Source organism: Dendronephthya gigantea, unplaced genomic scaffold (assembly GCF_004324835.1).
Source record: "Dendronephthya gigantea isolate DGI-Jeju-01 unplaced genomic scaffold, DenGig_1.0 000088F, whole genome shotgun sequence".
NCBI classification, from domain to species: domain Eukaryota; kingdom Metazoa; phylum Cnidaria; class Anthozoa; order Malacalcyonacea; family Nephtheidae; genus Dendronephthya; species Dendronephthya gigantea.
The window spans coordinates 657,164-669,362 of record NW_021163098.1 but is presented as its reverse complement, the minus strand read 5'-3'; the positions used below and the strand labels follow the sequence as shown (position 1 = coordinate 669,362).

Here is a 12,199-nt window from a genome sequence, read left to right as displayed (position 1 = left end):
AATTTCCCAGTGAGTCAATGAACGTAAATATTTGAGAACCTGCTGCAGTTGGTTGCAGAAAAAGCGTGTGTGGAGATTGACACCACCGGGGGTGGGACATCGTAACCAAGCCACAAAACCATGCGTATTAAATAAATGTACCGAGTATAGTTACTGTGGAATTAAAGAGAAGCATCCAGAATTTTTTTCAAGGCTTAACTCTTTGAAACTTGAACGGAGAAAAAAAGAAAACGAAATTTTAGAACTTGAGAGGCAAATAAAATCAAGGCAAGACTTCTACACTGGTAGTGAGTTTCAGTTTGTTAGAAATCTTACACCACGTATGTACAATGTTGATCCAACTTATAAGACAAACAAATGTAAGCTAATGCGAGACGTTCGCTTACTGCGCGAGTCTCTTGATGGAAAAATACCACCAGTTATTGTGAATGATGCTGAACAGTTGGGTTTACTTATAGGAAAACTCAGGAAAATAAAAAATATCGCGGATCGATGACGAAAGCGCGAAACAACTCCCAATGTGGGCTGGCATGTCCGATGGAAAGTGATTCTGACGATCGAAGTGATGACCATCCTTTACGACTACAAAAACCCCGCAGCAATATAAATCCGGCGTCGACTAGATCAAGTCAAAGTACAAAGTCAAATAAAACTGTTGATTTGTCCTGCAGCAAGTCATCAGAGAGCGAGCCTATGGCAATGCAATTACTTTCATCAACCACATCCACCGACAGCAGCAGTGACGAGACTACATCGTCGAGAAACACAGAAAAAAGCATAAAAGAAAAAGTCGTAGAAAACAAAGCAAAGCCAGATCGAAGAAAACGCAAAGCCAAATGTCGCTCTAAACGTGGTCATAGTCGAGTGTATGATTCTGCATCAGAAGAGGAAAATGAGCAACCAGCAGTAAGTAAAGAAAGATATGTCAATCCCTATTTTCCGCTCCGTTTCATGGACCCTTACAAATTTGGTCCGCATCCAAGCACTGGATTGAGACAGTCGTTTTCGTTTGAACATGACAGAACATCGAGACAAAATGTCAATGTGCCAACAAGTAGCTCAGCCGTATAACTTTGTTTTGCACGGACCGGCCAACATTAAAGTCTGCAAATGTAAGTCCTGCGAAACAATAGCCGCCTTTTCCTGCTGCAAGTGTTTCCCAATCACTTACGAAAGCGGTAGCGCAAACCGCGTTGCTTGAATTGGGTTCAAACTCGACTCAAAGTTATTATTGATGAGATGTCGATTGTCTCCTTGCTTATATTTTCGGGTTTTTAGTTAGTATTTATACTCAGACTAGTTTTAATCGCATGAGACATGTTTCAGTGTACTTTGCTTGGTAATATTTTATTACATTGTAAAATAGTTGAGTTTTTAGCTGAGTCTTGTATATGTAAATCCAAAAATATAATACGGGTGTGCCAAACTGTCATATTGTCATTGTCAAAACCGAGGCGTATTTTCAACTCCGTCGCTGGCGCCGGTGTAATAATGGCAATGTGCTAGATAGAGTACATACATAGAAATTATCGTAGCTCAAAACCTAGAGAAAGGGAGGGAGGGGTGTTGTGAAAACTATTGGAATTGCTTCTACACAGCCAGGTTTAAAACGACCTTCAACTTTTCGGATCCCTTTATATAGGTATGCTGACTGTGCACGTTAAACCTGTTTTCCACTGTTTTCCATGAAGTATTAAATATTTCGGTCACAGGTATAGGCAACTCTGGTGCAAAGTCCTTCGAGAGTTTCCTGTATACTTTGGTAAATCTTATAGCAGGTAGCTCGTATTGTGCTGGCAAATAAGCTGGTAATAAGTTAGTGTCCAGTGGAGAAAGATCTGAAGCGACCGAAATTTGTTCAATCTTGTAGCTAAACTTGGCCCAGAGATGATATTTCCAGTTTCTTCCTCGTAAATGATTGATGTTGCTTCATTAGATCTGTTTGACATGTTTATTAATAATGTTTCACCATTTTCGTGCGTTATTTCACCTAAGGTGGTGCGCATCTTCCCTATAGAAAGCTTCTTTTATTTGGAATATATCTTTGCGAACTTTATTTCGTAAATGTTTCCAAAGTTCTTTATTACGCTATGATAGGCACGCTGTCTCTCCAAAATTCATTGCTTAATTAATGAAGTCATCCATGGCTTATCGGTATCATGAATTTGGACTGATTTTGCAGAGAGGAAATGATCAACAGCCATCTTAAGATCAGTCATAAAAGACTTTGTCATGCTATCGACGCTGGCATTTTCTTTACTGTCACTAAACCAATTATGCTGGCAGACCATCTTCCAAACGCAGCCATTGATGACCGAGTGAAGCGTTTTAGATGGCGTTTGGTTACCGATTCCACACAACCGACTTACGTCTATTGTCGGATTCCAAAAAATGACATTGTGATCGGCGGATCCTAGGGAAGTTTTAGATTCTGGTTTAAAGTATAACTCACTGAAACTGGTTATTACTAGGTCCAAAATAGACGTACCACGAGTTGGGATGGGTAACATGGGGATGTAAAAGTAAAAGTAGGTTTTCCGTGTCTAATTTGTTGAAGTCACCTAAAATTACTACACCGCACATTGAATAATTATTTTTTACTTCGTCTATTGTATCGAAAATGTGGTGAGTAAGATCTTCTTCTTGTTACGCAGATTTACCAGGTGGGTTGTATACAACACCAACAATCATACCGGTAAGGTGGCGTGAAAGCTAGAGTGGAAGACGATAACAATGAAGCCAGATCCACATAAATTCGTAAAGGGCACTCTCTAGGTCAAATCTTCTTTTAGAAGGTACATTATGGTTCGCATTTGCACAAACCCCTCCACTGCGGCCCTATATTCTGTCCTTACGGTACAACGTAAAACCTCTAATATTAATCAAGTGGTCATCATATGTATCATTCAACCACGTTTCTGTAATTATTGCCGGCGACATCTGTTGCAATTTAACCTAAAGTAATTGCAAGTTCATCTATTTTTGGATGAAGAGAGCGAGCATTACATAGCAAAAATTGAGGTAATTGCAAGGCTGTTCCTTGTTTATTTGTTAATATTGTCAAAGAACCTTGATAAAATTTCTTTTCTTAGCGTTAACTCTGGACGACTAATTCCAAGTTTCGTTGTCTCTTCCCAAGTCCAAAATCGGTCCAACGTGTGATTGATGGACTGGAGCTCGCCGCGGGACAGGAGTCTATTAGTGATTCTAACTTCGATGGAACAGGGTGGGTCATTTGTAGCAGGGAGTCGGTGTTTGCTCGTGGTCGGTTCTACTGAACTCTTTTCTCTGGTTTTAGGGCCCTTCGAAGGCGGGTCTTCGAGAAATTCTCGGGGAAAAATTAGATGGATTATGATTTGCCTACGCTTATTGCCGCCATGTTTAAGAGGATGTTGGCTTTTCGAGCTTTTATTTCTTTCATCGATTTTAGGACAATTTCGATATGCATTTGAAGGGGGAATTTTATTATAAAGGGGCTTTCTTTGCTCGTTCTGCTGATGATTCTCACGAAATCTTCGCATATGTTTCCGTTTGTACTGCTCTACAGGGTGTCTCAAGAACAAGTACTATCGTACTATAGGGACCAGAAACTGCGTAACCGAGTTTAATTTCTGAACTGCATTGTATTTATAACAATGGAGAGGACAATGTATTTCTAATCGTTTCCGTTTACTTATACAGGGTGTCCCAAAAAAAAAGCAACCACTTAAATATGCAGAACATTAATAGAGCTCTAAAGCGCAATAGGTAAGCACCTCTGGGAATTGAAAATGACTCTTAATCCTTCATTTACAATGCTAAAAGTCATTTTAGCTGAACTATGGTACAAAGCCGAACAATATTAATATTCTTGCATATTTAAGTGGTTGCGTTTTTTTTGGGACACCCTGTATATAGGCTGAATATTAATGATATGTATATATTATTTGCTGCAAATATAATTATCAAGAATTGCTTGTAACTTGCTTCAAAGGTCAAAAGTAAAAATTCGAACTCCGTCAAAATAATCGATGCGGAATAATGCTTAGAATAATTGTGCCAAGTTTCATTCCGATCAAACAAGTAATGATAGAGCCTTAGGGTTTTTTTAAAGAGCGTCGCCCCCTAACAACAACAAGAAGAAGATTTGCAGCGGTTAGGGACCAGTTCCTGGTCCAAAAACGAAAACCATTGAAATCACTCATTGTTAAAATTTGTATGCCGTGTTCACGAATTTCAGCCCGTGGGGATTTAATGCAACTGATAAAATGCTAAATGCTTTGTGTTGCTATACAGGGTGTCCCCAAAAAAAGCAACCACTTATATGTGCAGAACATTAATACAGCTCTAAAGCGCAATAGATAAGCATCTCTGGGAATTGAAAATGGCTCTTAATCCATCATTTACAATGCTAAAGGCATTTTAGCTGAACTACAGGGTGTCCCAAAAAAAACGAAAACTATTGAAATCAGTCATTGTTAAAATTTGAATGCCGTGTTCACGAATTTTAGCTCGTGGGAATTTAATGCAACTTATAAAATGCTAAATGCTTTGTGTTGCTAGAGAAAGGGGACATGTCGAAGGTCATGGTCCTTGATATACATGCACATTTAAATATTGTTATCCGTATTTGTAAATTGTAAATATTGTTAATAAATATCATTTTTGCGAACAAGCAAATTTTACTGCATCATATGCATGCATGAAAATGAGTATGGTAAACATTTATACACCTGTGGGTCCCAACAGAGTGCTTAGGCATTCAAACTCTATCAATGGCATTGTTATCGGTGATTTCAATAGTTTTCGGTTTTTTTTTGGACACCCTGTAGAGCTATGTGCTTAGCAAAAAGTCATTCGTGGCCATTGGCGTAAGCCAGTTGCTCTCGTGTGCGGGCGACTTTTCAGGCGACTTTGGTCATTAGTGCCACTTACGGCAAATATTTCGCATGTTTGATAATTTCTGCCTCGCGCGCCGAAATCTTTCGAAGCAATCTTTCTTGACATGTCGAAGGTCATGATCCTTGATATACACATTTAAATATTGTTATCCATATTTGTGAATTGTAAATATTGTTATAAATATCATTTTTGCGTACAGGCAAATTTTACTGCATCATATGCATGCATAAAAATGCGTATGGCAAATATTTATACACCTGTGGGTCCCAACAGAGTTCTTAGGCATTCAAACTATAACGGGTCGCGGGTCAACCAAAATTTTAACCCCTGATGCTACCGTATAATTGTCACTGACCACGTGTGTATTAATTGCTTTTTATAGATGGTTCCTAGAAGAATGAGCTGTTTAATCAAAGCTAATAAAGCTGGCTTTGTTCTACGACACCATCCTTCGGGATTAAGAAATCGTTGTTTTTACAGCTGTTTAACGGTGCATTTAGAACAGAACGAGCGAGTATTTGTTTATACCGGAGAAAGATACCCGTGGCAACCGGAGAAATACACCTGTGCCAACCGGAACAATTACCCGCGCCAACCGGAATAATCACCCGCGCCAATTTTGTTCGACCCGCGCCAGTTTTGTTCGACCCGCGCCAGTTTTGGTTGACCCGCGACCCGCGCCATGGGTGATTTCAATAGTTTTCGCTTTTTTTGAGACACCCTGTAGTTGATTTTCAAAAGACGGTCGCATATGTTTATTGGCAGATTGTACTCAAGGGACTGAAGATTTTAACACAACAGGCTCATCTGCAATGCTCGAATTAACCAGAATTACTCGTTTAGGCGTCGCTTTGCTAACAAAGTCAGAGGTTCGTTTATCCACGTGGCGGCCAGCCAAGGAGGTTTTTTCAGACATAAGCAGTACAGCCTGATTAGGAACACATGGTTGATTTATGCTATCAGAGTGACCTCCTAGCATGTCTCTATTATTGTCATAGATTTTTGTAGTCGAATTCTCTTCTCGATTGTTTTCGATTGCATTTTTAAATTCCGTTGACTCAGTGGGCCCATTAGCAACATGACCTTGGACGTTGTTTTCAATATGTAATGATCTCGTCTTCACACTTAGACCTGGTCAAAGTCGACTTATCAAAATTTCAGGGCCGTAGCTAGAAGCTTAGTTGGGGGGGGGGCTTATATTCATATATTCGTCCTATGCCCGACTGATTTCTTTTGTACGCTATTGTTCCTACGGTATACAGGGTGAGTAAAAAAAACTGACACCTTTGAAATTCAAATTAGCCGCGAACTTATGGCTGGAATATGGAATTCCCATGTGTACAATCAACAAAAACGATTTGATAAAACTGTTCTTTTGTATTTACAGAGCTTAGAATGCATTTTCTCTCAAAGGGAACAAACTATATGTTTTAGCCTTTAGGTTAGTTAATATGATATGCTTCGTATACCCATGAGATATTTTAGGCAACTTCTGTCACATTACAGCTGTTATGCGGCTGATTTGAATTTCAAAGGTTTCAGGGTTTTTTACTCACCCTGTATATACATGAATATCCCCCCCCCTCCCCCAATTAAGCGGTCTAGCTACGGCCCTGCAAAATTTGCATCACTTTTCTCCATGAAAACTTGAAACTCAGAGATAACAGAAATAACAGGATTGAGCTTCATAATGATCTAGTTGATTCATTATTCACCGACTGCCCGAGTTTAATAGCCTCAATATCTTCGTGTATAAAAGTCGGACGATTTGCTTGACTGACCCGTTACTACATTACAGACGTCTACGGGTTCTGCAATTTCCACTTCGTTTTGAAACAGCCATTTACATTTACATCTTGAAAACGTTCGAATTTATTCCGTGAAAGCACAAAACTCTTACTCCATGATATCGACGAATATTCAAACGAGAACACTTTTCTTATCACCACCAGGATGCGACCAAACACCATCAAGGTTAAGGGTCTGACTCATGAACTGTTTTAATGATTTGAAATCTCCTGTCCATGATAAATGCAGTTTATTTGTATAAGCCATGGTTGTAGCAAACGAGAAGGCGAGAAGTTCTGCTTATGAAAGGTTATTCAGGGTAGAAATAGCTGTATCAGAATATGTGGTATAACAACTGCCTAAATAGACAAAACACTTCTCGACGTTTCGACCTGAGGGCCTTCGTCAGGAGAGTTAACTAACTCTCCTGACGAAGGCCCTCATGTCGAAACGTCGAGAAGTGTTTTGTCTATTGGGCAGTTGTTATACCACAACATTTGATGCTAAGTTGTTTGAAGACGCTGCCACGCTGCTCCTTGGTTATAGCTGTATAATAGGCTGATAGCAGAGCTCACAATAACAGATCTACATGTATAATAGCGGAACTCAGCTCACTTGATGCAAATTTCAGCTAGTTTATAATTATTACCTCCTTCAGAAATTTATTGTTTTCACAATAAATAAACACGAAAATATTAGCATAGCGGGACTAACATGTCAGGCTGGCTACGCTACGGCGCGTATAGACTGTTATCAGATCTTGCCTTCTTGGTTTTAAAGCAGGAACTCAAGAAACTGGAGATAATCAAGGTACAATTGAGATTGCAAAAATCAAAAATCCCATAATAAACTGAACAAAACATATAGATATACCTTTCCAATTTATCCAAGAAAGAATCGCCTGGAAAGAGATCAAGGTTGATACAAAATTACCGAATTCCGAATAATAGATATGCTCGCAAATACGCATGACTAAAGTAAGTGGCAGTTTTTAAACGTTTATTGATTTTATTCTAAATAGTTAAACGCGTGTCTGGCATAATAATTATACATGCATGTTAAGTTACGTTTTGACAGTTGTTGTAGTCTTGTAACCTTGAGCACATATTGTGTAGCTTGTTAGTTCACTGTAAAAAACTTTAACGAATAAGGTGCACTAGTTTTATATTCTTGTAAAACTTTTGTCTTGTGTATTTATTTATCGGCGGAAAATAAAGAGTACTCAGTTCTAATATAAAAGAAATACATAAACTAGGGCTGTCAAGACCACTTTCAAGATATTTGCGAAACACGCTTACCGGTGGTGCTTATACTTATACTTATTGTCTTATACACATATGGCAGAGTATCAAAAACTTTTATAAATTCAAAAAAAATAACTGTAAACAACGAGAAATGACTTAACGTTCAAGACAGCTTTACTGATATCACTATACTGAATTATCATGAAATGTTTTCATAATACTAATAGCGATCAAAGTCCGCGAAACGTTTACTGGGAAACGAAAACAAGCGGTATCTTCACGCCGGGTTTCGCAGGCGAAAGATAATTTTTACAGCAACAATTTGTATAAGAACTTAGTTCAGAACGATTCCCTATTTCGCCGTATGTCTTTTCCTTTCCAAATGTAGCCCTTTGAGGACAACGTTATAAAATTACGCGAAAAGCCACCCTTTAGTTAGTCATATCCGATATTTATTTGGCTGTCGTGGGCCGTTAGATTTTGAGAAAGCATCATAATGAAAATGTTCAATCGATTCAATTTAAGTCGTGATAAAGGCGTTTTGCATGAAAACTGTTAAATTGTATTTCACACGGTTAGAAGATGCAAAAATTTGTCTGGACCTACCTCGGATAAGTTACAGGCCTAACGGGGTTTTATTACACCTTTCAGTTACCAAACTTGGGAAAAGTTTTCTATATTGTGCTGTCGAACTTTCACAACGTGAGATCTAAGACTAAGACGTGATGTGAAGGGATTTTTATAACATACGTCATATAAGGTCACTGGTACGTCAGCATTTCGCCATTTTGAATTTTAAAATCAAAAGAAGTTATTTTCCATCGCCTAGAGTGCGGATTTAGTCGACCCCAGTTTTCATGTTATTCATGCACGGCGCATAGTACCAACAATGATTCGGGGACTAAAAGAGCGCCTCCCGATCACAGGGACACATCGTATTACCCTAAATTCTGGTAGTCGAGAGCATTCAATGTCTTTACAGGAAAATACTTTGTGCCGTGTTTCTCACCGCCGTCTTTGGGGAATCGTAGAGATTGAGCTTCACGTAAACGGCGCACGGCAAACGCCAGCTTGTCATCAGTCGCTTGTCGTTTGCATTTTCGATTTTCGAGTTTTGTAAATTTTGTGATTTGCGCGAACGCTCGGCCGGTGAACGCGGCGGGATTCTAGAGACTGGAAGAAAACTGGAATCTAGCTCCTCTGTGCTCTCGTGTAAACCATATTCTCTATGGGGTAAAAATGCGTGTATCTAAGGGCTATTCGATTTTCACTGAAACAAAAATCGAATTGCGTTCATAAGATTTTGTTTTTTTCATTTTGATATTTGAAAAAACGGAAATAGAGTTGAATTTCCGTTTTCTTCGTCTGAGAAATGGAACCAAATAAAGATTTACTTTACTAAAAATGGGAGAACGGATTTCCAAACTAAATTTCAATTTCTATCAAAGGGCTGATGCTATTAAAATCATAGGTAGGTAGCCTAGAAATCTGTTTGTACTCAGCCTTCGACTACATTGTTTACGCGCGCGGTCGGCTTTTACAGCCTGTACCACCGGCCTGTACTATTTACTGAACTTATTACTGCATTTTCATGTATGAAATGTGATTTATGAAAGGTGATTTATGAAATGTTCAGGTATTTAATTTTTATCGAATTATGTATGAGTCAATTATGAGAAATGTGAATTTAAAATATATCAAAGAGCTATAAGCAAAGGTTGATTTAATACTAGCTGTGGATGCAAATTTCGGTATTAATTGAAATCAAGAAATTGTGGATGGAATTGTTACCAAATTACAAATATTTGGTGTAATTGGGAGTTTATAGTCTTATCTGGCCGTGACAGTTTAATCTAAGTTACACGTCATTGTTTTTTATATATTTCTTTGACCAAACATACATTCTAATATCCGGCCCCATGGTGCTGGTTTTTGGAATATTATAAGACGGCACTAGATCCATCCCTTCTAAGCTAAGCCATAGCTGATATTTCCTTTTATAATGTTGAATGTCATTTATAGGAATATCATACTAAATGAGTGATTATCAGATCAGAGTTGATCATGGGATGGATTTTAATTGTCCTCTTACTCTAAGTCCAAGAAATTTTGGCTGAGTTCAGAACAAATCAAGGTAGCTGATATCCCCATTGTCAAACAAAATCAAAAAAGGTATGCTTCATAAAAAAAAATAGTAGAAACTAGTTGATACCATCAAATCAGAGAGAGGGGGGGGGTTAAGCCATAGTTATGCTAAGTTTTTTGAGTAATATGACTTACTTATGCCTTACTAAATGTCTATGCATTTAAAAAGATAAGCTAATGAGAAACTCTATACCTGTGTAGAATTTTCAGGACCATGTACAATAATTAATTATAATTTTATATTTTATAGAATCTTGTGATTGAAAGATTCTGGGTGGATCGAAGCAAATGCAAGAGTTAATTAACCGATTAAATCTGCTTTGCGTCAAATGGAGGAGAGAGATTTAATTGACATGGAACATGAGAATGTCAATTATTCTGTTTCATCAGTCAGCTTGAAATGTTGGCTGAGTTCATAACAAATCAAGGTAGAGATTCCGATCGTCAAACAGAATAGAAAAATGTATGCTTCATACAAAACCAAATAGCATCAACTCAGGGAAGGGGGGGGGGATTAAGCCATAGTATGCTAGGTTTTTTAAGTCATGGAAAGCAGTACTTTACTCCAAATGTCTATCTATTTAAAAAATTAAGCTAATGAAAAACTCTACCTTTGTAGAATTTCCAGGACCATAATTTATTATATTTTTATATAAAATTATAGAATCTTGTGATTGAAAGATTCTGGGCGGAAGTAAATGCAAGATTTAATTACCCGATTAAATCAGCTTTGCGTAAAATGAAGGAATGAAATATAATTGACATGGAACTTGAGAATGTGAAACATTCTGTTTCATCAGTCAGCTTGAAATGTTGGCTGAGTTCACAACAAATCAAGTAGAGATTCCCATCATCAAACAAAATAAAAAAAGGTATGCTTAATAAAATTAAATAGTAGAAGCTACTTGATACCATCAACTCAGGGAGAGAGGGGTTAAGCCATAGTATATGCTAGGTTTTTCGAGTCATGAGAAAGCAGGACTTTACTCCAAATGTCTATCAATTTAAAAAAATAAGCTAATGAAAAACTCTACCTTCTTAGAATTTTCAGGACCATACCATTTATTATATTTTTATATTTTATAGAAACTTGTGACTGAAAGATTCTGGGTGGAAGTAAATGCAAGAGTTACTTACCCAGATTTAATTGACATGGAACTTGAGAATGTCAATTATTCCGTTTCATCAGTCAGTTTGAAATGTTCTCTGAGTTCAGAACAAATCAAGGTAGAAATCTGCTTTGTCAAACAGAATCAAAAAAGGTATGCTTCATTAAAACCAAATAGTACAAGCTAGTTCATACCATCAACACTGGTTGGGGGTACAAGCTAGTTCATACCATCAACTCGGTTGGGGGGTTTAAGCCGTAGCATATACTAGGTTTTTTGAATCATGAGACAGAAGTATTTTACTCGAAATATCTACCCATTTAAGAAATTAAGCTAATGAAAAATTCATGCAACCTGTTTAGAATTTTCAGGACCATACTATTTATTATATTTTATATTTTATAGAATCTTGTGATTGAAAGATTCTGGGTGGAAGCAAATGCAAAAGTTAATTACCCGATTAAATCAGCTTTGCGTCAAAAAGAGGAAAGAAATTTAGTTTGCGTGGAACTTGAGAATGTCAATTATTCTGTTTCATCAGTCAGTTTGAAATGTTGGCTGAGTTCAGAACAAATCAAGGTAGAGATCTGCATCATCAAACAGAAGCAAAAAAGGTATGCTTCATAAAACCAAATAGTAGAACTAGTTGATACCATCAAATTAGAGAGGGGGGGGGGTTAAGCCATAGTATTCTAGGTTTGCTGCGGCGTGAAACAAAAGTACTTTACTCCAAAGGTCTATCCATTTAAAAAATTAAGCTAATGAAAAACTCTACCTTTGTAGAATTTCCAGGACCATATAATTTATTATATTTTTATATTTTATAGAATCTTGTGACTGAAAGATGCTTGGTGGAAGTAAATGCAAGAGTTAATTACCCGATTAAATCTGCTTTGCATCAAATGGAGGAGAGAAATTTAATTGATATATGGGACTTGAGAATGTGAAACATTCTGTTTCATCAGTCAGCTTGAAATGTTGGCTGAGTTCATAACAAATCAAGGTAGAGATTTCCATCGTCAAACAGAATCA

At 37.5% G+C, this 12,199-nt stretch overlaps 1 protein-coding gene across 1 annotated transcript; it reads left to right on the top strand.

The window, feature by feature from the left end:
- The first annotated feature begins 492 nt into the window (after nt 1-492).
- On the top strand, nt 493-1,071 carry LOC114533245 (eukaryotic translation initiation factor 5B-like). Its single transcript, XM_028554747.1, has one exon. The coding sequence runs from the start codon at nt 493-495 to the stop codon at nt 1,069-1,071; it is 579 nt and encodes a 192-aa protein (XP_028410548.1).
- Nucleotides 1,072-12,199: the final 11,128 nt, after the last annotated feature.

What these genes read in the sequence shown, in the direction of transcription:
- LOC114533245 (XM_028554747.1), top strand. Translation starts at nt 493, where the DNA reads ATGACGAAAGCGCGAAACAACTCCCAATGTGGGCTGGCATGTCCGATG.